The 27,247-nt window shown below is 33.7% G+C and overlaps 1 protein-coding gene across 3 annotated transcripts in view; it reads left to right on the plus strand.

Moving 5' to 3' along the window:
• The window catches only part of ZNF654 (zinc finger protein 654), an 84,406-nt gene that overhangs the window by 21,376 nt on the left and 35,783 nt on the right, over window positions 1-27,247 (plus strand). For all 3 annotated transcript variants that reach the window (XM_032406339.1, XM_032406338.1, XM_032406340.1), the window contains exons 2-3: window positions 3,366-3,511; window positions 25,767-25,848. In XM_032406339.1, coding sequence (XP_032262230.1) covers window positions 3,366-3,511; window positions 25,767-25,848 — 228 coding nt within the window. The remainder of the gene's footprint in view (window positions 1-3,365; window positions 3,512-25,766; window positions 25,849-27,247) is intronic.

Here is a 27,247-nt window from a genome sequence, read left to right on the forward strand (position 1 = left end):
AGGCAGTGGGGAAAATTTAGGTATTTAGAAAGTTAGCAAATTCATTCAGAGCATCGATTGCATATGAATTATAGGGGGACACTTTTTCGTCCATAGTGATTGGATGATGTATCTTAATGTTCTTAAATAATGAATGTAATTTTAACTGAATGGGTTTACAATAAGTCTGTCTTTTGACAATTTTGCCAGAGAATGAATCTGTGCTCATTCTCACAATAATTTGCCTTGGTAAATTAAGATATGGCAGTATATGGCATATACTATATCCCTTTTAGATCAGGATATATGCTCCTGTAAATGGGAGTGCTGAGAAAGTGCTGCAGGATCATTGCACAATTCCAGCATCTTTCTTTGGCAGTAGCTCTGCCCATCTTTTGAACTCCCCTTATATCACGGCATGCTTTGGCTTTAGCTTTAACTTCTTTCAGCAGTATTCATATAGTTTCTATAAATTACAGTAAATTGCATTGCAGTATGTTTGTTATGCTCTTCAAAATGAAAAAAAGAAAGTTTTTACCAGTCTCTAATGGACTATTGATCTTCATCCTGTTTCTTAGACCACTTTCTTGAAGAATTTAGAAGTATAGCAATGGTTGATTTTAAAGATTCAGGTAAATACTTTTCCTTTGTTTGCAGCAGCTTCAACATTATTCTGGCCATTATGTTGAGACTGTGACTTATTAGAATGCAAAAGAAAAAGAAAAATGGAAGAGGTGTTGCTTGCTGTACTTTGGTCTGGTAGAGCACTTTCAGATTATGATGTTATGTTGTCCACTTTCATTAGCTGAGTGCTTATGATAGCACAGGAGAAAATTTTCCAATAAAAGGGAAATGTACAATTTCACATGTTTTAAGGAAAATATTTAAAAGAGAAATAGTGTTATAGTAAGTCTTAAAGTGTTAGGTTAATGTTACAATGTATTAGCAGTGTCTGGCATGATATTAAACAGTATAAGAATGATAGTAAATTTCAGTAATTTTGTTTCTGTCCCTTCATAGGTATTCTAACAAACCTATTGGAGGTGTTGCCCACAAGGACTTTTATTGTGTTAGGTTTGGGCTCAGCTAGATCAGGCAGTATATTAGTAGCAGAATCTTGCTGAATGAGGGAAGCTATAATAAGAATAGAAGCTGAGAAAATAGAAAGTTTCTCTTTTAAGGAGATAAACTCATCCCATAAATAGGAAGTGAATAAGGTTATAAGTAGATAAGGATTAGGGCAAACTGTTTGGGATGGAGGACAGGAAAATATGAGACTCTCAGGTACCTTTATTTAATGTGGCATCGGAATGGGTTATGGTGGCCAAAAAGAGGTTAATAAAACTGGTCAAACACTCTAGTGAAAAGAAAATTTAAAGGCAGGTAACCACAGTTTATCCAACTTTTTTTTTTTTCTTTTTTTGCCTTTGGTAGTTTAGAAAAGTGTGTCCTATTTGGGGTCATCATAGTAGTAATTTTTACTTCCCAGTTAACTTTCTGGTAGTGCAATTTGGAATTGTCAGAGAACCATGAAGGGTGTAAGATTTTATCTAAGTTAGCCTGCCACAGTTTCATGGATACTGGCAGAAAACATGAAACTCCTGGGTCAGAGATAATGGACTTTATTACTCATGGCACAGCAAGCAGCATGAGCTTCATGCTCATGGTGGTTCCCCTTGCCCCTCAATGTTCATGAAGGTGATGTAAGTGGCATAGGTGGATCCTGCACTCGCAGTGAGTTTTCATCATAGCTGAGGAGCCCCAAGCTTAGGAAACCCTAATCTTTTATAATGGTCTACAAGTGTGTCTGCCTGGCTCTTGCTCCAGAGAGAGATGACATTGTAATTATGCTAAATAGTAAACAGGCTCACTGCTGTGGAGGGAGACATCATCTCTATTTTTCAAGGCTGTTGCCTATGAATATCTTTGAAAAGATGAAGGCAGTTGGGCCCTTTTTTGAAAAACTGTAGAAATACAAGAGACCCATGGAAAATTGTCTCCTAAGAGGAAGTGATGAGTGTGAAAAGTCCTTGAGCTCTGAGTGTTCTTGGCTTTTGTACTCTGTTCTGTTTTTTCCAGCTTTTAAAACAGAGTTGGCAAACTTTCTCTGTAGTGGGGCAGATATTAAATATTTTAGGCTTTGTGGGGCGCCTGGGTGGCTCAGTCGTTAAGCATCTGCCTTCGGCTCAGGTCATGATTCCAGGTCCTGGGATCAAGCCCCGCATCAGGCTCTCTGCTCCATGGGAAGCCTGCTTCTCCCTTTCCCACTCCGCCTGCTTGTGTTCGCTCTCTCTCTGTGTCTCTCTCTGTCAAATAAATAAATAAAATCTTTAAAAAAAAAAATATTTTAGGCTTTGTGAGCCATATGATTTCTGTCATAACTATATAACTGGTTGTTATAGCAGGAAAGTAGCCATAGAGAGTATGTAAATGGATGAATCTGGTTATGTTCCAGTAAAGCTCTATGGACATTGAAATTTGAATTTCATATGATTTTTAGACATCACAAAATATTTTTTTCAACCATTTAAAAATGTAACATCCATTCTTAGCTTGTGGGTCATACAAAAACAGGTGGCAGGCCACATTTGGCCTGCAGGCCATAGTTTGCCAACCTGTATTATATGATGTATTTTAAAAATATAATACATTGTTTTAGTATAGCAGTCTTATATATGAGAAATCATAATTAACATTTTATAGCAATTGATAGTTCTTAAAATGCTTTCTCATAAATTATCCTAATTTAGCTTCACAGTAAACCTGCAAGATAAGTGTTATTATCTCTATTTTATAGTGAGGAAACTAATGCATAGAGAAGGAAGATGACCTATCCAAATTCATAAAGCTAGTAAAGTGACAGAGCCAAGACTAAATATATTCTGGACTCTTCTCCATCTTATTGTACAGCTTAAACTTTTATAATCGGAGCATCATGCCACTATATCTTTTTAATACCCATTGGTGCCAGAATGCTTAGAATTTAGTCTTTAATAAATAGTAATGATAATGATCATGTTCATTTCTAATTTTCTTTATTACTACATTCTACTGTCTAGCTATTTTAATCTTTGATAATTGATGTTTTGACAAAGGCTGGATATGGGAGGTGAAGGACATTTGTTAGAGTTTATTAAAGATTTGGCAGTTGGACAGTATAATTATTCGTATACTATATTTCTTTTCCACATTTTCAAAGATAATTAGTTAATTTTATTTTCAGATGTACACTATGAAAATAAACAATAATCTTTTCCCCCTAAATCATTTGTATTCATGCTGAACTAATGCTTTAATTTATCTAGTAGTTTCATCATAATTTTTAAACTCAAGATGTTGAGAACATTTTCTATAATAATGTACTTTTTGGATTATTTCTCTATCAGGTGGTTGAAGATTATGCTGGAAGATGGCAGGTCCCTTTGCCACAGCTTCAGGTTCTTCAGACTGCACTTTGCTGTTTTACATCAGCCAGTGCATCATTCCCAGATGAATGTGAGCACGTACAGTATGTTTTGAGTAGCCTTGCTTTGTAAGTACGCTTTACTTCTTATAAAAGTATTATTTTTCTTGACATATCTGAGAATTGGGTTTTGATTATTTTCTCTGTGGAAGTAGCCTTTCCTAAAGTCTTCCCTCAAAAAGAAATTTCCAAAACCCTGGACTGTAAAAAAAAAAAAAAAGAAGAAAGAAAAGAAAAGAAATTTCCATTTCTTCAATAAGTATTTAGGTTTAACTTTGAACATATAGCCATAATTTTACTTTTAGTTTTAGAGTTAATTGGAATTTTTGCATAGATTCTTATGGTCACTGCCATCACTTTCCTTTTTTAATTCCCTAGCACTAATGGTAAGTCCCCAAATACAGCAATTGAGGCCATCATAGTTAGCAGAGGGATCTTAAATCAGGCCAGAAAGAGCTTAGGAAACTCCTGGTTTTTAAAAATACTTGTAGAGGAATTCAAGTTAAAGATCACAAACCTGAGCACTTGTGTTTATTCTTTTTGCTCCGGTAGATCCTACTAAAGTTATAGTAAAGATGTAAAAGAGAGAAATACAGTAAAAAGAAAGTAGAGAAGAGCCATCAGTGAATGAAAGATTTCAAAAATTTTCTAGGGGAGAGAACAGAGAAGAGTGTTCATGACAGAAACAAGTCACAACTTCATTTTCTGTTTTGCGCATGTGCGCGCCTCAGATCACACATCACAGTAACACGTTGTAAAATCATTTATCAACATTAGAAAATACAAGAGAAAATACCAGAGAATGTCTTGTAGGATCAGTACTATTTAGTGACATTCTTGTTTTATATATTTATTTTTATGTATGTGTGTATACTTGATTATTTGTAAAACATTTTAAAAAACTGTAGCAGTTAAAACAGAATTATCTTCTGCCTTATAGGTCTAGCTTGTCTTGCCCCCCTCCCCCCAGAATCCTAGAGAGGTGTAGAATTTGAATATGCAAGGTATGAAATAGAGAGTAGGGAATGAGATACTTTGGGAGAATGCAGATAAAGGAGTTAATTGCAGTTTTTCCATTCAGGCCAATCACCAAACCTTAGGGCCAAGTTGGGGTAGGGAAACAGAGTTGCTACTTTTTTTTTCTCCCCTCTAAAGAATTAAATGACTTTGGAGTAATGACCTTTGCATTCTGGAAGTTAAAGTTTCCTCTTTGAGACAACTAGCTAATCACTTAACTACCCTAAAGAAAAACTTGTCAGTTACCAAAGTCTAGACATGCTCATAGAGCTCCCAATTAATCTGTTTATGGCCTTATTCTTAAATATTAATGGGGATTCAGGAATCCTCAGACAGTTGAGGAATGCCTTCAACATGAAAAAAATACAGTGAAAAACAAAAACTTCGAAAGAAAATAAAAAATAAAGAAAAATATAAAATCTATAATGTATATTTTCAGAGAGAATTAAGATGATATGTGTAACATCAAAACATCAACATATCATGCTGTGTGAATGGAATAATGTGATACCAAAAATGAGTCTGTTTAAATTAAGGAAATCTAATGATGGTTAAAATTTAAAGTTCTGTAGGAGGAAATTTGGAGGGTAAAGTTGGAGAAATAATCCAGGATGTAAAACAGTACCAAAGAGAAGGAATGTGTCAGAGGAAAAAAAAAATGATATGGTGCCTTTATGCAGGAGGTTCATTATCTAGCTAGTTGGAGTTCCAGAAAAAGAACTTAAAGAAAATATATTGGAGGAAAATTTTAAAGAAAAAATAAAAGAATTTTCCAGAACTGAAAGTCATGAACTTCCAGACTGAAAGAACTCAAGAAGTGCTTAGGACAGTAAATATAAGAGATACTCTGTTAATTACACCATTTGTGATTTCAAAATACCAAGAATGAAAAAACAGATTTGAACATCTTATAGAGAGGAAAAACTAGGTTACCTACAAAGGAACAAACATCAAGTTGGTATCAGTCTTCGTACAACTCATACAACTAACAATGGGTGGTAGACTATAATGAATCAGTGTCTTGAAAAATTTGAGGAGAAATTATTTTCAATGTAGGATTTTATACTCATCCAAACTGTAAGTGAAGTGTGAGAGTTAGAAAGAACATTTCCAGGTATGTAAGGATGTAGAAGATTGACTTGTCGACATACCCTTTCTTTTAGGAAGTTATTAGAGAATGTATTCCAGAAAATGACAGTGGATCTAGAAAATAGTGGTTTTTTTACTTGAGATAGAGGGAAGAGAAGTCCTAGGATCACTGTTGAGTAGTAGGTCTCATAGATCACCTTGAATAGGTAATATTCAGTAAAACTGGAGATTTGAGAGTAATCTTGAGAATTTAGAACCATTTAAGGTAGTGATAAAAAAAAAAAGGCAAGAAAATAAAAAGGGAATTAGATACTTCAGCAAAATTAAAAATAATCTGAACAGGAAAAAACACAGAATTAATAGCAAACTACTTCAATATGTACTGAATGTTATTTACATAGTTTTCTTTTTTTTTTTTTTAAAGATTTTATTTATTTAACAGAGAAAGACACAGCAAGAGAGGGAACACAAGCAGAGGGAGTGGGAGAGGGAGAAGCAGGCTTCCCGCAGAGCAGGGAGCCTGATGCAGGGCTCGATCCTAGGATCCTGGGATCATGACCTGAGCTAAAGGCAGACGCTTAACGACTGAGCCACCCAGGCACCCCTACTTAGTTTTCTTAATGTAAATGATGTTTACTGACTTTAAACTTTTATAGAGTACAAAAATAATTACAGTTACAGAACAGAAGGAAATTATTAACCATTCAATATAAGATTATTTGATGGAAGTTACAAGTTGAAAGTGAAGAATAAGGGCACTAAAAAATATCCTTTGATTCTTATTTTACAAAACGGAGTATCAGTAGTACATGAAACCATAAATAAATGTGTAAGTAAAGTTATAAAGATCAATAATAGAAGAAATAATAACTAATGGGAATGTGGAATTGGTTGTGTGAGGAGTTAAATTCTCTTCTCCCACAGTAGAAAATCAAGAGGTAATATTTAAAATTGGTAAGTAAAGAAATACTGACAAAGCTTATTATCAACAGCTATTAAAAATTTTGAAAGTTGTTAATTCTAGGGCATTGGACTAGTGAGAGAGAAGACTGAATTCTTTCTGTACAGTTAGCATTTTTAAATCTTGAAGATGTATTAATTTCATATATATGAAGTATATGTTTTTTTTTGCTTTATGTATGTATATAAAATTTAAGAGTACATGTACATTGTGTTTCTTTAAAAGTTTATTTGTAGATATTTAAAATTATATGAGAACTGTGTGAGGTGATGGATATGTTAACTAGCTTGATTATGGTGATAATTTCACTGTGTATATGTATATCAAAACATCAAGTTGTATACCTTAAATATATATAATTTCTGTTTGTCAATTATACCCCAATGAAGCTGAAAAAAAAATTGTAGGAGGAAAGAGTTTAGAATATAACCTTATAGATTTGTAAGAGCAATGCAGTGTAAAGAAAACTATATTATTTAAAAATATATATTTCTTTTATTTATTTATTTTTATGATGCCCAAATGAATATGGGAGATGTATTAGGACTTTCTGATTATAATTGACAAACGTACTCAAGCTAGCTTAAGCAAAAAAAGAAGGGTGTAAGGGGATTTATTAGATGACTACACCATGGAAAAGCAAGGACTAGAACTAGTTTCAGGATTTTCTGAATCCAGAGAATAAAATATCATCTAGAACTGTTCTCCCCCTTTCTGTCTTCCCTTTTTTGTCTTCATTCACTCAGGGCTCCTGACAGTTCTGCGATTAAGCTTAGTTTATTAACCAAGAGAGAAGAACCTCCCCCCACCCATTTGTAATCCTCAAAATATTTTTGGGAACTTGAGCCCAGCCAACTTATGTGCCTCCTGCTTTGACTAATAGCTGTGTTTAGGAGAGTATAGTAAGATTTTTGGCTCAGTCTGATGATCAGCTCACCCCATGGCTGGGGGAACGAGGATACTACATTTACAGGCCAATCAGAACCATAGAAATGTTGGAGGGGTAAGCAAGTTCCCTCAAGAAGTAAATGAGGGAGTGTGAAAGAGAGCTGCTAGGTAAACAAACATAACAGATGTCCACTACAAAGAATAATTTTATGTGTCATTTTGAAAACTACTGAAACAGTTTTAGTTCTTTTCTACTGATTTCTGAGGAAAAGAAAATAAGTATCAAAAGAAATACATTATTTGTAAGCAAGAAGTATTATTCTTGTTTCAGTGCCTGTTTGGATTTTTCCCCCACCTTTCACCTATATAATCTTTGTTAACATTCGTGTTATAATGGGAAATGCTTTTAAGGTTGTCAGAAGTACTTTTTTTTTTTTAATTTAACTCATTTGTTAGTTTCTGTTTCATTGCTTGCTATCTTTTTTACTATTGCTAATGAAAAAAATAATGTATTAAGCAGAAGCAAATTTTTGCAGAGTGTTAGGCAAAAGAAAGTAAACTATCTCAGTGGTTTGTCAAAGAGTAATGTTTCTTATAAGGAAAACTTCCTGCATTATTTGAATTTACTTTAACAGAAAAGTTAATTGTATTTTTAATACCAGAAGAAAAATGAGGAAATAGCAACATGGTGATACTATTAAAAGACTAAAGAGTCTGTAACAGTGTTCAGTTTATTTTAATAAATATATAAACCAGAAAATTCTTCTAATTCCATAATCATTCATTCATTCATTCATTCAGTGAATCTCTTGTGCTTGGTTCTAGGCTAAAATAGAAAATAAGAGAGATAAGTCCTTGTTCTCAAAGACCTTACAAAGCTAAAACATATTAAATAAGCAGTCACAGTATTATGTAATTATAATTATGAAAGAATTACAGGGTACCATTAGAGAGTATAACAGGGGACTTGACTTGGTCTGGGAGGTCAGGGAAAATTTGCTGGTGAGCTAACACTTGAGCTGAGCTCTGAATGAATGATAACAGTTAATTAGATGAAGGAGCAGAAGAGCCTCCCAGGGATGGCAAATAGAATGTGCAAGGTGACTGGATAGGATGTCAGGATATTAATGGATTTCATTATAATTCATATCTGTTTGTTGAATTCTTGTTTGTGGTCCATATCATGTACTTAACGTTTCTTACTCACTTGACATACTAAAAAATTATAGGTGAGCTAAAGAGTTAAGTAATATCTATGAGATTTTGTTTTATATAAATATAGATATAAGTATGTATATATATAATATATGTTAAACATATAAGTTACTTTATTCTGTGGCAGTATTATCTGGTCCATATGTCCACCTTCATAAAAGCCTGTTCCATCTTGTAAATTATACATATGTGAAGATGGGCCTTCTATAGACTGGGAGACTACAAAAACTACAGTTTTGTGAAGGTCTTCTTTACAGGGAAGGAAGGTGGATTCTGTTTTTATTCATACTTGAGTTTGTTTTTTTTTTTTTTTAATTTTGTGGCAATGAATATAGTCATGTAGAGAATTGTCTTAAATTGACTATGATTTTACCTAGGTTGACTCGTTTAGTAAGTGTATTTTCTAAAGAAATGAAGATTTAGCTGTGTATGTATGTATGTATGTATTTGCACTAAAAAGGACTTCAGGTTAAATCTCTTCTATAGATAAGAAAACTTAGGCCTGAGAAGTGTAGGGGACTTTTGCAAGACTGAGTTAAGTGTTTTTTGTTTGTTTTGTTTTGTTTTGTTTCCTATTGTTTTCTTGTTTTAGATTGGTTAAACACTGATTTCTGTTTTACAGAGCCAAACACCCTGAAATTAAGTGGATCTTTAGGCAGAAAAGTTAGACTTCACCAATTTTATATAAAATAAAAGCAAACTTTAATGCTGCCTTCCCAGCCACCTTTAGCCCAACAGAAAGTAAATGTTCATAGATTTTAGCATTCCACACAGGGTTCCATGATGGACAGTACCTATTTGCCTGGCAGCCATTTAAGGTCCACAAAGATCTATATGATCCACTGGAGAGGGAACTAGTTCAGCTAGTAGTATTTATTATATGTAGTGGCAAATACTAAAAATGTATACCCTAATATGCCAAATTGCCTAGAAGAAAAGACCAAAAGACCGTCTCTTTCATGGAATTAAATGGGTATAATCAGTGTCTTATTTAGATTGGCTAGACATTCATGTGTTAGGCCACACATGTAATGATAGATCAGTAACCCTTTCTGACTATGTTGCTAAATGGAATTACATTTTAAACATATTTTGTACCTAACTTCTATTCAACCAAGTTTTATTTGGTTGTATTTATAACTTAGGTCTAGGCTTCAACTAACTTAGGAAATAGCTTACAAATTAAAGGAAGAAAGGATAATTATAAAGGGCTGTTTTTGGGGTGGGGCCAGGCCCCACTAAAGGTGTATGTCTTATGGCCCCAATCTGTATGTCCTTTCTCTGCAACATGTAGCACTTACTGCTTCTTGATTTTTTAATTTTTTGACCAACACATATTCAAAACCTTCTCCAATTTTATATCTATTATCTTTACTAATCATTTGTGGCAGGTGATCTCATTTATTTTACAGAGAAATCTAGGCTGTCTAGCCTGCTATTTCTTTGTTTTCTCTCTTTAAAGAAATGATTTCTGGAGCGCCTGGCTGGCTCAGTTGGTAGAGGATGTGACTCAGTCTCAGGGTCATGAGTTCAAGCCCCACATTGGTCATGGAGCCTACTTAAACCTTAATTAATTAATTTAAAAAAAGAAATGATTTCCTTTTCGAGGCGATTGGTGATCTTAATTTAATTCCCATATTAAATTCTCTCAGCATTGCTTTGTTTTTCTTTACCATTGAATCAGAATATTTTGTTTTCAGGATTTGTTGTAGCTAAAGTCAACATTAGACAAACTTGCATGCATTTGTTTATACTGGCTATGTTTAGAAACTCAGCATTTCATTTGGTGCTAGTAATGCCTAGAATTTTTTTCCTTATAATTTTGGCCTTTATTGTTCCATTTGTTAATGGTGAAGCAATTGAGACTTCATTTTATTGGCATTTAATAGTCATTTTATTGGCAAAGAGATAGAGAGGGATTATTAACTGGTATATTTGTGTTGACAGAGATGAAAAGTGATCAGGTGATGACATACCCTATTCCCATCCATGTTGATATATATCAGAACCTAGAGGTATATACATGCATAGTTTTATAAAATGGTATTTACTGCTTTTCTAATATAATTGAAGGAAGGCTTGATAATTCTTGGTCAGTGGAGATACACAAAAACTAGAGTGAAAAAGCAGTAGACTAAAAGCTGTTACTATTTTCACTGCTATTAGGAAGATTATTCTTTAGAAGAAGATGTATAGAGTCATTATGAATTGTGTAAATACATGTTTGAATTTTTCTGAATTTGAATGTCTTTATTTTGGGCTAAGCCAGATTCCTGAAAAACTACAGATTTGAACCTTTTAACTTTTCCTCCCTTCCTCCTAATAGCTTTGGTTTGTAGAATTGGACCACAACATCATACTGTCAGCTTTCACTGTGGAATAAAACAAGAAGAAGAAAAAAAAAGAAATGCTTCTGAAATTGTTGAAAAGATGACAGAGTTTTGCCCATTGCTCCTTATACAGAAATCTTAAAAACATTCTCTTAGATGCACCTAAATTACATAAAAGCAAATATTAAGAGATCTAAAGGGACAAATAGACAGTAATATAATAATGGTAGGAAACTTTAATATCCTACTTTCATCAATGGTTAGATCATGCAGATAAAAAATAAGGAAACATTGACTTTAAACAACACATTAGACCTGATGGACTAAACAGACATATACAGAATATTCTATCCAAAAGAAATAGAAATAGAATATACCTTCTTTTCATGTGCACAGGATAGATCATTTATTAGGCCACAAAAAGGTCTTAATATGTTTAAGAAGAATGAAATCGTATTAAGCATCTTTTCTGACCACAGAGGTATAAAAACAAATCAATTACAAGAAAAAAACTGGAAAAACTACCAATATGTGAAGGTTAAACAGCATTCTATTGAACAAATGGGTCAAAAAAGAAGTCAAAGAGAAACCAAAAAATACCTTGAGACAAATGAAAATAGATATATGTACAACATACCAAAACTTACAGGATGCAGCAAAAGCAGTGCTAAAAGGGAAGTTCATAAAGATAAATGCCTACTTTAAGAAGCAAGAAAGAGCTCAAATAAATAACCTAACTGTACATTGCAAGGAACTAGGAAAAAAAGAACAAATGAAGCCCAAAGTTGATAGAAGGAAATAAATAACAAAGATCAGAATGGAAATGAGAGACTAACCAAAAGAAAAGATCGATGAAACTAAGAGCTGATTCTTTGAAAAGAGAAGCAAAATTGAGAAACCTTTATCTAGATTCATCAACAAAAAGAGAAGACTCAAAATCAGAAATGAAAGAGAAGATAGACAAGTGATACCAGAAATACAAAGGATAAGAGACTACTGTGAACAGTTATACACCAACAAATTTGACAACCTAGAAGAAACGGATAAATTCCTAGAAGCGCATGATCTACCAGACTGCATCATGAAGAAATAGAAATCTGAACAGACTAATTACTAGAAAGGAGATTAAATCAGTAATGAGAAACCTCCCAACAAACAAAAGTCCAGGACCAGACGACTTCACTGGTGAATTCCATCCAATATTCAAAAAAGAATTAATATCAAACTCCTTCAAAAAACTGAAGAGGCAGGAACACTTCCAAACTCATTTTACAAGGCCAGCATTACCTGGATACCAAAACCAGAAAGGGATACCACAATAAAAGAAAAATTACAGGTCAGTATCCCTGAGGAGCATAGTTACAAAAATAGTCAACAAAATATCAGCAAACTGAATACAACAGCCTATTAAAAGGATCACACACCATGATTAAGTGGGTTTTTTTTCCCCAGGGGATGCAAGGATGGTTCAAGCATTCACAAATCAATGTGATATAGTGCATTAATAAAATAAAGGATAAAAATCATTATGATTCTCTCAATAGATGCAGAAAATCATTTAAGAAAATTGAATATCCATTTATGATAAAAACTCTCAATGAAGTGGGTATAAGGGAACATACATCAACATCATAAAGGCCACATATATCACAAGCCCATAGCTAACTCATACTCAGTGGTGAAAAGCTGAACGTTTTCCCTCTAATAAGACAAGGATGCCCATTCTTGCCACTTTCATTCACATAGTAGTGGAAGTCTTTGCCAGAGCAATCATGCAAAAAAAAAAAAAAAAAAGTCATCCAAATCAGAAAAGAAGTAAAACTGTCTCTGTTGGCAGATGATGTGATACTATGCATAGGAAACTATGAAGAAAACTGTTAGAACTAATAAAAAAAAGTTAATAAATTTGCAAGATGCAAAATCAGTGTACAAAAATGTTGCATTTCTGTGTACTAATAATGAACTGACAGAAATGAAGAAAACAGTCCTATTTACAACTGTATCAAAAAGAATAAAATATCTAGAAATAAATTTCATCAAGGAAGTGAAAGACCTGTACACTGAAAACTATGTGGCACTAATGAAAAGAAATTGAAGAAGACACAAATAAATGGAAAGATATTCCATACTCATGGATTGGAAGAATTAATGTTGTTAAAATGTTCGTACCACCCAAAGCAATCTACAGATTCAGTGCAGTCTCTATCAAAAATCCAATGGCATTTTTCACAGAAATAGAACAAATAATTCCTACGATTTGAATTAACGAAGGAAGAACAAAGCTGGAGGCATCATATGACCTGAATTCAAACTATGTTACAAAGTTGTAGGAATCAAAACAGTATGGTATTAGCATAGAAACAGACACATAGATTAACATAACAGAATAGAGAGCCCAAAAATAAATTCACGCATATGTGGTCAGCTAATTTATATCAAAGGAGTCAAGAATATATAGTGGGGAATGGACCGTCTCTTTCGTAAATGGTGCTGGGAAAACTGGATAGCCACATGCAAAGGAATGGAACTAGACCACGTCTTACACCATACACAAAAATCAACTCAAAATGGGTTGAAGACTTGAACTTAAGACTTGAAACCATAAAACTCCCAGAAGAAAACATAGGTGATAAGGTCCTTGACGTTAGTCTTGGCAGTGAAATTTTTGGATTTGACATCCAAAGCAAAGGCATCAAAAGCACAATAAACAAGGGGGCTTACATCAAACTAAAAAGCTTGTGCACAGCAAAGGAAACCATCAACAAAACGAAAAGCAGCCTACTAGATGGGAGAAAATATTAGCAAATCATACATCTGATGAGGTGGTTAATATCCCAAAGATACAAAGAACTCCTATAACTCAATAGTAAAAACCCAAACAATCTAATTAAAAAATGGTCAGAAGATCTGAATGGACATTTTCCCAAATAAGATATGCAGTTGGCCAACAGGTATATGAAAAGGTGCTCATCACTAATAATCAGGGAAATGCAAATCAAATCACAGTGAGTTACCACCTCACACCTGTTAGAATGGCTAGTATCAAAAATACAAGAAATAATGTGTTGGCAAGGATGTGAGAAAATGGAAATCTTGTGCCCTGTTGGTGGGAATGTAAATTGTTGCAGCCACTATGAAAAAAGGTGTGGAGTACCCTCAAAGAATTGAAAGTAGAACTATTATATAATCCAATAATTCTTCTGGGTATTTATCCAAAGAAAACAAAACCATTATCTTGCAAAGATATTGTTACTCCTATGTTTATTATAGTATTATTTACAATAGCTAAGACATGGAAAGAACCTCAGCACCCATTGATGGATAAATGGGTAAAGAAAATGTGATACATCCCTCTCACATAAAATGTGTATATATCTCATATATATATATATATCACACAAAAGAAGGTATCATGTTATTTGTGACAACATGGTGGACCTTGAAGGCATTTTCCTAAGTGAAAGAAGTTAGAGAAAGGGTGTTGAGTTTAATAAGTTCTTTATAGATTTTGGATACTAGCCCTCTATCTGATAAGACATTTGTAAATATCTTCTCCCATTCTGTAGGCTGTCTTTTGGTTTTGTCAACTGTTTCATTTGCTGCCAGCAGTGTAAGAGTACCTGTTTCCCTATACCTTTGTCAATACTTGTGTTTTAAAATTTTTTAAATTATGACAGTTGTCAAACCTATTCAAAAGTAGAAGGAATATTATAATGAACTGCCCTACCCATCACCAGCTTCAACATTTATCAGCATAACAATTTTGTTTTCTCTGTACATCCCCACTCCTTACCCACTTCTAGGTTTGTTTGTTTTTTAATTTACAGCTTTATTGAGGTAAAAATTTCGTATTATTCGTGCTTTGCAGGTGTATAATTTGATAATTTTTAGTAAATGTGTAGAGTTGTGCAGCTATCATCACAATCCAGTTTACATTTTCATCACACCGAAAAGCTCCCTCATGCTCATTTACAGCCAATCCCCAGTCCCTCCTCAGCCCAAGGCAACCCCTGATCTATTTTCTATCTCAATAGAGTTGTTAATTTTTGGACATTTCATACAAACAATATATAACACAATATATAGGCTTTTAGATATGATTTCTTTTCATTAAAATAATGTTTTTGAGGTTCATCCATGTTGTAACACTTACCAGGAGCTCATTCCTTTTTGTGCTGAATAGTATTCCATTATATGGATATAGTACATTTTGTTTATGCATTCAGCAATTAATGGATATTTGGATTGCTTCCAATTTTTGGCTTTGAACATTTGTGTATTATTAAGTCTTGTATGGACAAATGTTTTTATTTCTCTTGAGTAGCTACCTAGGAATGGATGTTATATGTTATGTTTAACATTTGTTCAACACAGAACTGCCAAACTGTGTCCAAAGTAAAAAAGTTCTAACCAGCTGTCTGGGGAGGGGGGGTTAGTTTCTCCACATCACTAACATTTTTTATATTATTTGTCTTTTTTATAATAGCCATTCTAGTAGTTATGTGGTGGTATCTCATTTTGGCTTTAATATGCATTTCCTCAGTGCTGTTGATGGCAACCATCTTTTTGTGTACTTGCTATAGCATGTCTTCTTTTGGTACTGTATCTATTCAAATCTTCTGCTCATTTTTTGGTTGGATTGTTTGCCTTATTGAGTTGTAGGACTTTTTTTATATATTCTGTTTATATATTCAGTATCAGATAAGTGATTAGTAAATACTTCCACTCTAGCCTCTCTTCATTTTCTTATTGGTATCTTTTGAAGTTTATTCCTGGTTTTAAGAAATTTGATTGTAATTTGCCTTGTGTAGTTTCCTTTATGTTTCTTGATCTTAAGCTTCTTGGGTCTTTGGACTTAAAATTTTAACCAAATTTGGGAAATTTTATAAAAATAAAAAGATTTTTATTTTTGAGTAATCTTTATACCCAACGGGCTCAAACCACAATCCTAAGATCAAGAATTGCATGCTCTACTGACTGAGCCAGCCAGGCACCCTCAAAAATTATTTTAGAAAGCATCATTATGTTTTCTTAAGGGATGACACTTGAAGAGAATCCACAGATGACCCACAGTTTACTGATGGTTCTGTTCATTTTTATCAGTCCCTTTCTTTTCTTTTGGTGTGTTTTATTTTAATAATGCTCTCTCTTGTTTTCACTGATGTTATCTTCTGCAGTATCTGATTTGACATTAATCCCATGTAATGTATTTTTCATCTCAGATATTGTATTTTTTGATGTATAAAAGTTTTATTTGGGTCGTTTATATCTTTCTTAACGTGGTTATTCTTTACCTTAGGAGTTGGCAAACTATGGCCCATGGGTCAAATGCTGCCCACGCCCCCCCCTTTTAATATGGTTTCCAAGCTAAGAATAGTCTTTGTATTTTTAAAGATTTATTTATTTTATTATTTATTTAATTTATTTTTAAAGATTTTATTTATTTATTTGGCAAAGAGAGAACAGGAAGCACAAGCAGTGGGAGAGGGAGAAACAGGCCCCCTGTCGAGCAGGGAGCCCGATGTGGGACTCCATCCCAGGGCCCTGGGATCATGACCTGAGCCGAAGGCAGTCGCTTAACCAACTGAGCCACCCAGGTGCCCTAAGATTTATTTTATTTGAGAGAGAGAGAGAGAGCACGCAGAGGGAGGGGCAGAAGGAGAGGGAGAAAAAGAATCTAAAGCAGACTCTCTATTAACCATGGAGCCAGACTCGGGGCTTGATCTCATGACCTCCCAAACCTAAAATATCTGGCAACCCAGGCTCCACCCTAAATATAACAGTAGAGGAGGGGCATCTTGGTGGCTCAGTCAGTTAAGCGTCTGCCTTCAGCTCAGGTCATGATCCCAGGGTCCTGGGATCAAGCCCCGTGTCAGGCTCCCTGCTCAGTGGAGAGCCAGCTTCTCCCTCTGCTGCTCCCTCCCTGCTTGTGCTCTCTCTCTCTCTCTCTCTGTCAAATAAATGAAATCTTTAAAAAAACAGTAAAGGAATTTGAAACTGGTGGTACACTGAAGGTCATGATAGCAACAACATAACTCAAACCCACTTAATTCATGACTAGATTTACTTAAATTTCCATAATAAAGGCCTAATGGAAGAAAAGCCATGTCTATCCCCTGGTATAAATACTATTAACATCAGTCTATGCTGTTGTATATAATGAAATCCAGCTTTCAGCTAAAAATTATTGACACTATCAAGAGAAAATCAATTAGAAGAACTAAATTCAGGTATAAATGCTTTAGTGGAAAAGGTTGATAACATGGTTAAGCATTGGGGATTTTAGCAGAGAGATGGGACACTTTAAGAAAGATTCAAATGGAAATGCTGGAAATGGAAAACACAGTAATAGATGATGAATGCCTTTGATGGGCGTATCAGTAGAGTTGACACAGTTGAAGAAAGAATGAACGAACTTGAATATAAGTCAATAGAAATTACCCAGACTAAAAGTAAAAGAGAAAAAGAGAAGAAAAAACAGAGCACTTAAAAAAGAGCTTTAGGGAAATATGAAACTGTATAATATATGTCTACTAGAATCCTAGAAGGAGAAGAAAAATGAGGCTGAAGAAATACTGCTAAAGTGATGGCCATGAATTTTCCAACTATAAAGAAAGACATCCAACCACAGATCCAGGAAACACAGGAGCAGGATAATTTCAAACATATACACCCTGACCTACCACCTAGATCACCTAGATCCATCACATTCAAACTCTGAAAATCAGAGAGGAAATCTTAAAGGCCACCAGAGTAAGGCATTACCTAATTTAGAAGATTAAAGAAATACGGCAGACTTCTCAGAAACTATGCCAGTCAGAACACAGTGAAGTGACATCTTTAAAGTGCTGAAAGAAAAAAAAAATAATAACTCTCCAACCAGAAGGAAATTAAAGATGTTTTCAGGGAATCAGAAGCTGAAATTATTCATTCCCAGAAGATGTGGACTACAAAAGATACCATACTAATATGATGCCAGACAGAAAATCTACCCAAAGTAATGAAGAGAGCTGGTAATGATAAAAACTGAAGATAAATATAAAATAGAATTTTCTTGTTTTTAATCACTGTGAAACATAACTGCCTAAAGCAGAAGTTGGCAAATACTGTTTTAAAGGGCCAGGTTTTTTTAGACCTGCAGACTATAGGGTGTTGTAACTACTCAACTCTGCTCTTGTAGCACCAAGGCAGCCATAGACAATACACAAATGAATGCATGTAGCTGTGTCTCAATAAAACTTTTACAAAAACTGGCAGCCAGCCTGTGGGTCATATTTTCTAAATGCTGAGATTACAACAAGAATTGTAGTGAAGCACTGTTGGTTTATAGCATATTTAAAATGAAAATGAATGACAAGAATAGCACAAAGATTCTTATACCTAAAGCAGCATAATATTTGAAGGCATGCCGGGATTTGTTAAAGATATATATTGTAAATTCTAGGGTAATCACTAAAAACATTGAATACAGAGGTGGATATATTAAGCCCAAGTGGAGATAAAATGGAATTATAAAGTTACTTAATCCAAAAATAGGTGGAAGAAGAGGTCAAGTGCAATAGTGAACCAGATAGAACAAATAGAAAACAGCTATTAAGAGAATAGGTTTTAATCTAAGCACATCAAAAATTATATTACATGTAAATGGTCTAAACCTATTAAAAAAGACAAAAGTTGGTTAGTTGGATAGAAAAACAAGATCCACTAACATATATAACCATACCCCTATGCCCTTTTTATGTAAACAGATACACACTTTTTTTTTTTTTTTAACTTAATATTATATGTTAGAGAGTACTCCTTGGAGATAAAGATTTAGTCCAAGTCCCTGTTTATACCTCATAGTATTCTATTGTGTAGATTACCAATTTATTCCATCATATCTGCTAATGATATATATTTGGATTGTTTCTATTATTTTCCTATTATAAATAGTGCTATGATTAATATCCTTTTGCATGCATTTTTTTGTTTTTGCCAGTAGATTTTTAGGGTGGGTTCCTAGAATCTGTGTCAAAGAATGAATAGATATGTAATTTTGCTAAGTAGTCCAAAGTTTTCTTTATAACAGCTCATACCATCTTGCATTCTCACCCACAAAATTAGTCCTTGTTTACATTCAACTTTACCAATTTTGTGTTATCAGACTTTTGATTTTTTTGCTAATCTAACAGAGGAGTAATGGCATTTTAGTGTATTTTTTAAAAAAGATTTATTTATTTTAGAGAGAAAGAGAGAGAGCACAAGCAGGAGGGGCAGAGAGGGAGGGAGAGAGAATTCTTAGCAAACTCCATGCTGAGTGCAGAGCCCGATGCAGGGCCCCATCTTATGACCCTGAGATCAGGACCTGAGCCAAAATCAAGAGTTGGATGCTCAACCAACTGTACCACCCAGACACCCTTCAGTGTAGTTTTAATTTGTATTTTTAATATGTATTTTCCTTTCTTTTTTTTTTTTTTTTAAGATTTTTTATTTATTTGAGAGAGCAAGAGAGCAAGAATGGAGGGAGGAACAGAGGGAGAGGGACAAGCAGACTCCACGCTGAGCAGAGCCTGACATGGGGCTCCATCTCACAACCCTGAGATCATGAGCTGAGCCAAAACCAAGAGTCGGATGCTTAACCAACTGAGCCATCCAGGCGCCCCTTAATTTATATTTTTCTTATTGTGAGTGAAGTTGAACATCTTTTTGCATATCCTTACAAACCATTATTTTTTCATTTATCTTTTGATTTTGCTTATTTTGTTTGTATTTTTAGACATTTTAAAATGTAATTAAAATATGTCAGTATTCCTCTATTGCTCTTGCATCTTGAATCATAGTTAAGAATGATTTAAAGAAAAATGATTTGTCTATAACCAGGTTATATGGGATTTTTTTTCTGATATTTGTAATGTCTAATTTTTTATATTTAAGTTTTTGATCCACTTTGAATTTTTTCTTGTTTGGAACCTAGAGTGAATCAGTTTTGTCTTATAACATTTGACTATCCTATACAAAGAAGTCAACTTTTTCCCTACTGATTTGAGATGCTGCTTTTGTCATATATGCACTTTTCACATCAGTTGGTCTATTTTTGGATTTTTCATTTCATTAGGCTATTTGTTCATCTGCCAATACAGTGGTGGTTCAATTACAGAGGCTTTACAAAATGTTTTAATATTGGCTTGCTCCTTTTCATTGCTCTGTTTCATGGTTTTTCTAGATATTCAGCTTTCTAGATAATCAACTCCCCTACCTCCACAAAAACTTGCGACTACTTTCATTTGTATGTAAATTTTAAATTACCTTCCTCCAGTCTAAGGACACTGGAACAATAATGCTAAAATTTCTCCTTCCAACTTAAATGCTATTTATGTCATGTATTTTTGCTGTATTTTAAAGCCCAGATGAGATTATTTCTTCATGAAGGGTGTCAAAATTTGTAGCCTATATATTCACTAATTTGCATCTTAGATCCTTCTTGCTAATTTAATTTCCTATCTATTTGAAAACAGTTTCTATTTTTCTGTGGTTGTTTATACATTTTTTTTTTTTTTTTTTGTATTTGATGTTTTATAGTTTACTGTGATTAGCTAGGTTTAGACTTATTTTTATTAATCCTTAATGGGTTTCCTGGGCTTCCTAGATCTGAGGGTTGGTATTTTTCATCAATTATGAAAAAGTCTTACCTTGTTTTTGTCTTTACCTCATCTCTCTCTCTCTTTTTTTTTTTGTGCAAGTATAATTAGACATCTTAGACATGTACACTCCATTCCCTGTATCTCCAGTTCTTGCTTGTGTTTTCTGTTTGTCTTTCTCTGTTGTGTTGTATATTAGTAAGTGGATTTCTTGCATTTGGATAGTTAATAAGCATCATACTTCAGTGGAATTTTCCTATGGTGGATAAATACACAAATTCACATTCTTGTATTTCAGGGTGAAAAATACCTATATGCTACAGAGACCCAAAAAAAGAATAGTAATTCTCGTTGTAACTACCAAACAATCTACTATGTGTGTCTTATTTTAAGGAAGTCTGATACTTTATTACCATTTGTAATAGATGAGAAAATATAGTCTGACTTCCAAGAATCCTGATGGCGGCGTGTAGTTTGTTTCATAAATAGGGACTGTACCAGTACTCTATACTTATTTAAACTTGCATAACTCATAGCAATATACTGATTGACGCAAGTCAAGTAAGTATGATTATATATGGTATAATTTTTTAAATCCAAAGGCATGCTATTTATCATGTATATGTCCCACTATAAATAATTTGTTTTCATAGAAGTCATTTTAAGTAATTCTATTTTGAATAAATATTTCAATTTATGTAAATGAACTTTAGTTAACTCATAACTTGGACTAAGGTTAATTATAAATTGATTAGTATATCGACTGGTAATATTAAATATTGTATTAAATATACATTATACAAACATTAAACATTATATTAAACATATTCAAAATTAAAAACTGATATAAACATACACTAATAAATTTTTAGAAACCCTTTGATGAATTTAGTCAGATATCTTAAAAAGCTTCATAATGTAAGTGAAGAAAAATTGATGTCTTATGTTTCAACAAAATTGACAGTACACAGCAGAGAAGAACAAATCTATGAAGATCTGTGTTTCCTCTTAGATTATTGAAGGAGGAACTTTGATGGCAATGTTAATAATAAAAATTAACAGTACTTTTATTATTAGCAAGCATCAGTAGCACAACCAGGGATTGATTGTTCTAAGTGCTTTACAAAAGGTAGTTATTGTTTCTATTTTATAAACAAATAAACTGAGGCATAGAGCTATTAAGTGACTTGCCCAGGGTTACATATCAAGAAAGTGGTGGAGCTGAGATTGAAACCCAAACACTGTGGCTGTAGACCATGGGTGAGTAAAGGGCCAGACAGTAGATATTTCAGGCTTAGCTCTTAAGGTTTCTGTTACCACTACTCAGTTCTGTCATTGTAGTGTGCAAGCAGCCATAGCCAATATGTAAATGGATGGGTATGGTTGTTTTCTTATAATACCTCATTTATTGACAGGATATTTGAATTTCAGATCATTTTTACCTGTCAGGAAAAGTTAGTCCAGGTTTTTCTTTTCTTCTTCTTCTTCTTCTTCTTTTAACAATTTAAATATGGCTAACTATTCTTATCATGAATTATTCAACAGGCTATCATTGGGTCAGATTTAGCCTGTGGATAGTAGTCTGCCAACCCTGCTCTAGATTGCTACATATATTTTGGGGGTCCTACTTTGTTCTAGTCTGGACTCACCCTCCATCATATAGAGTTTTCTTCCATGAGGGCTAGGTAACTTGATCTCTAAACATTTAGTTGATCCTTTATACCAGTCAATAGGAAATACAACAGGTTTGGAACCTGAAGTTTCTACTTCTATATATAATCTAGATTTTTCCCCTAGTGATTTCACTACCACATAAATACTCGTTTACTTCCCTGAAACCCTAAGACAGAGCTAGCTAGATTTGTTTTTATTTACTCTTTTGTTTTTATTTACTCTTACTTTGCATGTAGTTTTAACATTTTAATATCATTATCATGGAGTTGGGCCTTGTTATTGAGGTAGCCGATAGTGGGGCCTGCACAGATCTCTATCTTTTGTTATGTTGGCTCCCCTTTCATTTTCACATAATTCAGACATTATATAATTCTGCATATTTTGTTGGATTCTGTACAAGGTCACATGCGTCTGCATACTCATATCTAAATATACTCCATAGCACATTTTATTTCTACTAAAAACCTTTGCTATCTCTCTCCCTCTTTTAATACAGTTAATTGCCCTACCAGTCAATACTATCTGCTCAACATAATGATGCAATCCCTTTCCCTTCTACTTAGTGCAAACTTAATGCCTCTGTTTCAACAGGTTATAATATATACGTAAAGTACAATACTATGATAGTACAGAATCAGCTATATATTTGGAGAGAAGGAAGGGAATTTTAGACCAGATTCCTATGTAAAATTATGTAAATAGGTCTTGAGGAAGCAAAATAGATCCAAAGACCATAAGAGCATAGGAGTTAAGGAAATGGGGAGAAGCTTGCTGTGATTGGAGAGCATGAAATTTCTGATAAAAGTTATGTGTGTAAATATAGTTTTGAATCAGACATAAAAGTTTTTATATCAAGATAAGGAATTTGTATTTCCTGCTGTAGATTAATGATCTCAAATATCTACATAGAAGGGGAAGGGAATGTTAGCAAAAAAATCAGTTAAGCAGCTAGTATGTTGGAGAGGTAGACGGAGACTGGCAAATTGGAAAGGAGGTTCATGTTCTGTCTAAAGGTAGTAGCTGCTCAGCTTATTTTGTCATAGATGCAAACCCTGTGTTATAGGGGTTCCTGTTTCATAGGAGCTCAGAGAAATCTAGATTTAGTTTGAAGTAGCAAAGTTTTTAAGTATTAGCAACTAAAATATTTTTAAAAAATATTTTATCCATACAAAATAAGTGTGTCAGCTGAATGTCTTTGCTTTTAGATGGTACAATCCAAACAGCAGTTTGTAAAGTCTGTTAAGTAGTCAAATCATTCTGTGTTTTAGGATGATAACAATGGCGGCAGCTATATTAAACATGTACTTATGAGTGAGTGAGTGTGGAATAGCATAGGAAAGGTCTATTAGAAATTTAAAGATGATGTAGATGTGAATTAATGGTATAGGGATAGAGAAGATTCCAGGGGTACATTGATGGGGCTTTTTTCATATTCATTAATAGTAAAATAAATAATTGCAAAAGGGTTAATAATGACAATTCTTTACATTTCTGGCCCCCAAATTCTGTTTTACTTACGTGGAGTCAACTGCTTTTACCAGTTTGTTGCATATCCCTCTAGATACTTTGACAATATGCATTGGTATTCATGTGCCCTCTATCCCCTCCCTCCCTTCACACAAATGATAATGTAATTAATATATTTCTGCATCTTTTCTTAACCGTATATCTTGGAATTTTCCCCTTGTCTATTCATATAGATTTAAGTGTATTCTCACTAATATTCTCATTAATATTTGTATTATATTTCATTGTATGGGTGTATTGTAATTCATTTTCCCAGCCCCCTGTGGTAGACATTTAATATGTTTCTATTCTTTTGCTGTTACAAATCATTTGTGGATGCATATCCCTATATAGTCTTTGAGCTAATGTGTGTATATTTGGCTGATTTAGTTCTATAAGTGGAATTGCTAAGTCAAATGATTATGTGCATATTGTAAATTTTCTGATGACTATTACTGTGTTGCCCTTTAAAAGAGGTAGTACCTCTTACCATACCTCCAACAAGATACCAGAGCTTATTTCTCTACATCAGAGCCATCGTAGAAATATGTCAGCATTTTCATTCCTATCATAAATATCTTCATAAATTTTCATCTTCATAAATTTTTACTTCTTTGAGTAAAGTAGAACATCTTTTCATATTTGAAAAAAAATTCACTTGTGTTTCTTTTCTGTGAGGTAGTCCTCTTCCAGTGTTTTACCAGGTTGTTAACTTTTTCTTCAGGGGTGTCTGGGTGGCTCATTGGGTTGTGTATGACTCTTGATCTTAGCTCAGGTCTTGATCTCAGGGTCATGAGTTCAAGCCCTGCATTGGGCTCCATGCCCAGGGTGGATCCTACTTTAAAAAAAAAAAAAAATTACTTGTTTAAGCTTTTTAATTAAGGAAATCAACAAAGATTCTTTATGTATCATTTTCTTTGATTACTTTTATATATTTTGGTCTGTTGACATTTAAAAATTGTTTTTAACTACTTTAAGTAGTTAAAGTTTTATAAAATATGTTATGGGGCATGGTTATTTAGAAGTATTTAATTATTGTGTAATACTTGGGTCTTTTATATAATTTTTTTTAAAAGTACATAGTCTCATAGTTATGTTTGCATTCTAAAAACTTCATTCTTAGAGATTAATTTGGATTAAAGGCAAAAAATGATTAAAAAATACAACTTTGGGTATTCCTAGTTGAGGATCTTGTAGGTGAATTAAAATCTAAAGATTCTGTGGTATTTGTCATTTGCTCTACTTTAGGACTGCTAAGTAATATTAAATAATTTTCATAGTTTTTCATGCTCATGATTAGGAAATAAGTCATATTTCTTCCTATATGAAATTATGAATTATTAAAGACACATAAAGTATTTAGTAACAATATTTTCCAAAAACAATTATTTAAAAAGGAGGAACCACAGACTTTTGGGCTGTCTGTCATGAGTGGGAAAATCAAGGTAAGCCCAGAGTTTGAGAACCCATGTATCGTTTATTAGATACCTAATTGGTGGTACTACTATAACATAAATGTTGGCTGAGAGTTTCACAGTGACTCTCTAATTTTCTTATACTTTTGTGTTAATTTTATCCATCCTTTATATCCATCTGAAGAAAATTAGTTTTTGAATATTCTAAGGGGCCCATTTTACAAGGGTGAAGCTGGACCCATTTTAAATCATCTTGACACGTGTAGCAAAATTTTTGCCACCTGGTATACCACTGTGTTTTTTTGTTTGTTTGTTTGTTTGTTTGGGTTTTTTTTGCATTGTGAACACGGGTAGGCATGAGTAATGTAATTGTTCATTCTATAGTTCTAGAACTTCAGTATATTTCTTTGTATTTTCTTTGAAGACACTTCTATTAAAATTTTACTGAAAACGTAACATGAATCTTAAATGATCAATGTAATGATTCAAATCTGGCTATTTTAAAACTAAATATCTGATATTACATAGCTTTTATCTCTTGAGAATATTTTAAATTGGGGCAAAAAAAAATTAAAGAAGCATTGAAAGTTATTCACTTATTCTTTCTAGGAGCTTCTTTGAGTTGCTGCTGTTCTTTGGAAGAGATGAGTTTTATGAAGAGCCCTTAAAGGATATTCTTGGATCATTCCAGGTAAAACAGTTTACTCCTTCACATTTTGTCTACATTTAACACATGCCTTATTCTCCCCCTAAAAATGATATATTGATTGTTTATTGCTTTAGGTTTTTATATTTACTAAGACGGCAATGGTTAGGATCCTATATATTTTACTAGCAGAAAAATAAGGTTCTTAAAATTAACTTTTAGCTATATTACTAAAAGCAGTTCAAATTAACATTCCAGTTCCACATTTGCTAGACCAGAGCTTGCTGCTACCACCCTTGTAGATTCCTAAGCACATCTTGCACATATACTCACACTTTTTATTGCGATAGGCTTTGGTTTCAAAGCCCCATGTAGAACTCAAGAAGGACTCTTCTTGCCTAGCCTAAAAGCAGGCTGTCTGTCCCATGTCACTTTTTCCCCTTGGCTATATCCTGATTTTCTCATTTATTTTCTCAATAGCCTTCCCAAGATAGGAAGCAATTTTTTTTTTTTTTTTGGCACGTGCTATATGAGAGGAGAAAGTAAATCCAGAAGGGAATGACAAAGATCCAAAGATCTGTAGACACAAGAACATTTGATCATTTGATCTTTTTACCATTTGCTTGGGAAGCAGTACCTAGTACTATGGCTCACTAATATGTCCTTGTCATCTCATCATTATTCTCTAGGATGGAATAAAGGAAGATGTACTTTGAGCTCCCTCTAGGGGTAAAGTGTTCAGACATCTTACATTTATTCCTATTATGTGTTATTAAGAGAGGCTTATGGTCAACGAGCAGTGTTGCTGTCCATCTTAAGGAAGGAGATCAGCATAGTAACAGAAACGTCATGCATTGCTTTCTCTCATCTGGAATTTTTATTTTGTATTTATTGAAAGAGATCTTTTAGACTGAATTAAAATAGATTTTTATGATTGCTCACTCTGGTGCATACATAGACATAGGAAAATTAGAAGCAGACTTAATTGGCTAAGATATATCTAGAACTTCTTCACATTTAGAATCTGACTCTAGATTTGTTTTTCCACTCAGTCACTGTCTGTTTTTCTATACCATTTTGTCTTCAGTGGCATCAAAAGGTAGCATTTCCTAAAATAGTTGATAAAAGAGCTAAAAGCCATTGGCACTGGGCTTTTGAAAGCTTAAGCTTTTTTTTTTTTTTTTTAAAGATTTTATTTATTTATTTGACAGAGACAGAGATAGCGACAGCAGGAACACAAGCAGGGGGAGTGGGAGAGGGAGAAATAGGCTTCTTGCTTCCTCCCAGGAAACAGGGAGCCTAATGTGGGACTCGATCCCAGGACCCTGGGATCATGACCTGAGCCGAAGACAGACGTTTAACGACTGAGCCACCCAGGCACCCAAAGCTTAAGCTGGTTTTATGGTTCTGTTTAACCAGCCAGCTTTTGACTCCTGCTTCAGAG

Source organism: Phoca vitulina, unplaced genomic scaffold, assembly GCF_004348235.1.
Source record: "Phoca vitulina isolate PV1807 unplaced genomic scaffold, GSC_HSeal_1.0 scaffold8, whole genome shotgun sequence".
NCBI classification, from domain to species: Eukaryota; Metazoa; Chordata; class Mammalia; order Carnivora; family Phocidae; genus Phoca; species Phoca vitulina.